At 60.4% G+C, this 2,412-nt stretch overlaps 1 protein-coding gene across 2 annotated transcripts in view; it reads left to right on the forward strand.

Moving 5' to 3' along the window:
• Lfng (LFNG O-fucosylpeptide 3-beta-N-acetylglucosaminyltransferase) overlaps positions 1 to 2,412 on the forward strand; it is an 8,645-nt gene that overhangs the window by 2,262 nt on the left and 3,971 nt on the right. For both annotated transcript variants that reach the window (XM_005367983.2, XM_026789744.1), the window contains exon 2: positions 2,347 to 2,395. In XM_005367983.2, the coding sequence (XP_005368040.1) occupies positions 2,347 to 2,395 (49 nt within the window). The remainder of the gene's footprint in view (positions 1 to 2,346; positions 2,396 to 2,412) is intronic.

A 2,412-nucleotide genomic window follows, 5' to 3' on the forward strand; every position in this document is an offset into this window, starting at 1 on the left:
GACGGGCAATCTTGGCACCAAGCACGATTGTGGGGTTGTACAAAAGAGCCGGCAACCTTTGGAAAAGTGGAGAAGCTGGTCAGTGGTGGACAGGCAGGGCCGCCTGGCCTCTGGCCTGCTTGCTCCTCCCCCACCACTAAGGAGTGCGCCAGGCTGCAGGCTGCCACCGCCACAGCCACAATGGCTGGGGCAGAACTTGGCATCCTGTGTTTCTTTGAATCTCGGCTCCAGGAACAATGCTGCTTCCTGTGTGTCTCTCCCCCACCCCCTTGCCTGCCCTCACCAGTTGGGCTGCCCTCACTGCCCTGATGGTCCTTCTTTGGGGAAGTTTTGGTGGGGGATGTTGGGAGATGTGGGTCCCTGGAAGGCATTATTTCTTCCTGAGTATGGTCACAGACTGGTGTCCTCTGGTCTCTTCACTGCATGCCAAGGAGGAGATGGTACCCACCTCCTCGGGACACTAGGAGGAGTCCATTCCTAGAACTTACTTGGCTCTGCACAGGCGGGCTGTGTTATACCCACTTTAGAGTGTTTCTGGGGGCTGAGTGATATCCACAGGTGCAGCCCCTGCCCCCTCCTCTCCTGATTTCCCTGTACTGGGGAGACAGCAGGGGGAGCACCCACAGCTCTGCCTCAGACAGAGCGGGCCTCCTGCAAACTGCCCCCCCTACACACAACTGAACAAAGGTGACTTTAATCTCCGTAGCCTTGGGCTGGGTTTTTAGGACACCATCGAAGCGCGGGAGAACAGGCCTCTCTCTTGATCTCATTAAGAAAGCATTTTCCTTTTAATCCAGCAGCAGCGTCTGCACAGGCCAGCCCGCTGCACCTCCCACGGCATTCCTGGGCTGAGATGCTGGGGTGCAGGGGGGGTGGGTGCGAGTCTGTGCGTGTGGGCTGCCCTGGGTGTCTGCAGAGCCCTGGAGGGAGAGGTGCATGCTTGCAAATGATATAGGTCTCACCTTTTGCTCTCCTACCCGGGGCCTCACTGGAGTGAGCATCCAGGCATTTGGTCAGCCTGGGCAAAGAACTGGGGCCGCTCAGGGCATGGTGTGCTACCCCTTCAGGCCTGGGGTGGTTAGTTCCTTGGGTAACTGAGGTAAATGCTGACCTCCAGGCTTGCACACACCCGGGTTTCCTTGGGACCCTTTTGTGCACAAAAGGAAAGGGAGAATTGGTGGTTTGGGAGGGGGGTTGGACTGCCGCCTCTGCTGAGCATCCCCCCAGCCGCCCCGGGGTTGCACTCTGCCATGCCAGGGTGCGGCAGGCGGCACGCGCTGGGCGGGCCGGCGGAGGAAGGAACATTCCTTCCCGTGTGCTGACGGGCCCAGGCGGGCGCCGGCAGCTCCTGGCCCCGCCCCGGCGCTCCCCCCCCCCCATCTTCCGCAAAGTAATCCTGGCAGAGGGTGGCCCTGTGCCGGGCCAGGTGGAGTCTTGGCTGTGGCCTTGGGCAAGGTCTTCAGTGAGCTGGGAAGAGTTTTTTCCTCTTCTAAGTTGGGCTGAATGCTTGGATGCCCTACTGCGGGCCTGGGAACAGGAGTTCTTTTCTGCCACTACCACAGTGACCACCAGTGACTTCTCAGAACCTGGCTGGCTGCTGTGGCTGGGGGAACCTGCCCTATAGGGCGCAGCAGGAGGTGCAGGCCAAAGTACTGCATGGCCAATGGTCTTACCCATATCCCGTGTATAGGACCTCTAGCCCAGCCGGCCCAGTTAACTAGGCCAGCTGTATGGAAATGACAGCCGGGCCACTCCTGCTTAACTCGGCAGAGTTAAGGCTGGCCCAGCCCAGGACAAAGCTGGCGGACAATGGCTGGTGATTCACCCTCCCTCCGGGGCCCTTTGTCTGCCAGGGCTTGGCAGCAGCCCAGCAGAGGCCTTTGTCCCCGACCCTACTGAGTGAAGCTCAGCTTCCCAAAGCCGACCTCCTCCTATCCCCCCCCCCCCCCCAGCTCGGAAAGCCTGCAGGCTGGGCGGGCAGGCAGGTTGTGTCAATAAGGGTGTGTGCCCCGCCAGGTGCACAAGTTGGCGGGAGGATTAGCTGCGGCCCGTTTACCTGGCGGGTGGGTGGGACACCCCACCTGGCTCGTGCCTCCCTGCTGCCTTTGGCGACCTTGGGCCCAGCTGTCTGAGGCTGGGGAATGAGTCCCCCTCCCCCCGACAGCCCAGCTGCCACTCACCCTGGACACTTGGACACACATTCTATGTGCAGTGGAGAATTCGGGCTGTTGTGCAGGGTGGGGGGCGGAGTATAAGACCTACAGCTGAAGGCACTCCAGGATGTCTTGACTGGGGCTCTGGTGGGGGACTTGGAGCTGCAAACTCAGGTCCTGTCTCTTTTTGCAGACATTCATCTTCACAGATGGGGAGGACGAAGCTCTGAGCAAGCTCACAGGTGTGTCCCAGACTTGG

Source organism: Microtus ochrogaster, unplaced genomic scaffold, assembly GCF_000317375.1.
Source record: "Microtus ochrogaster isolate Prairie Vole_2 unplaced genomic scaffold, MicOch1.0 UNK27, whole genome shotgun sequence".
Lineage (NCBI taxonomy): Eukaryota > Metazoa > Chordata > Mammalia > Rodentia > Cricetidae > Microtus > Microtus ochrogaster.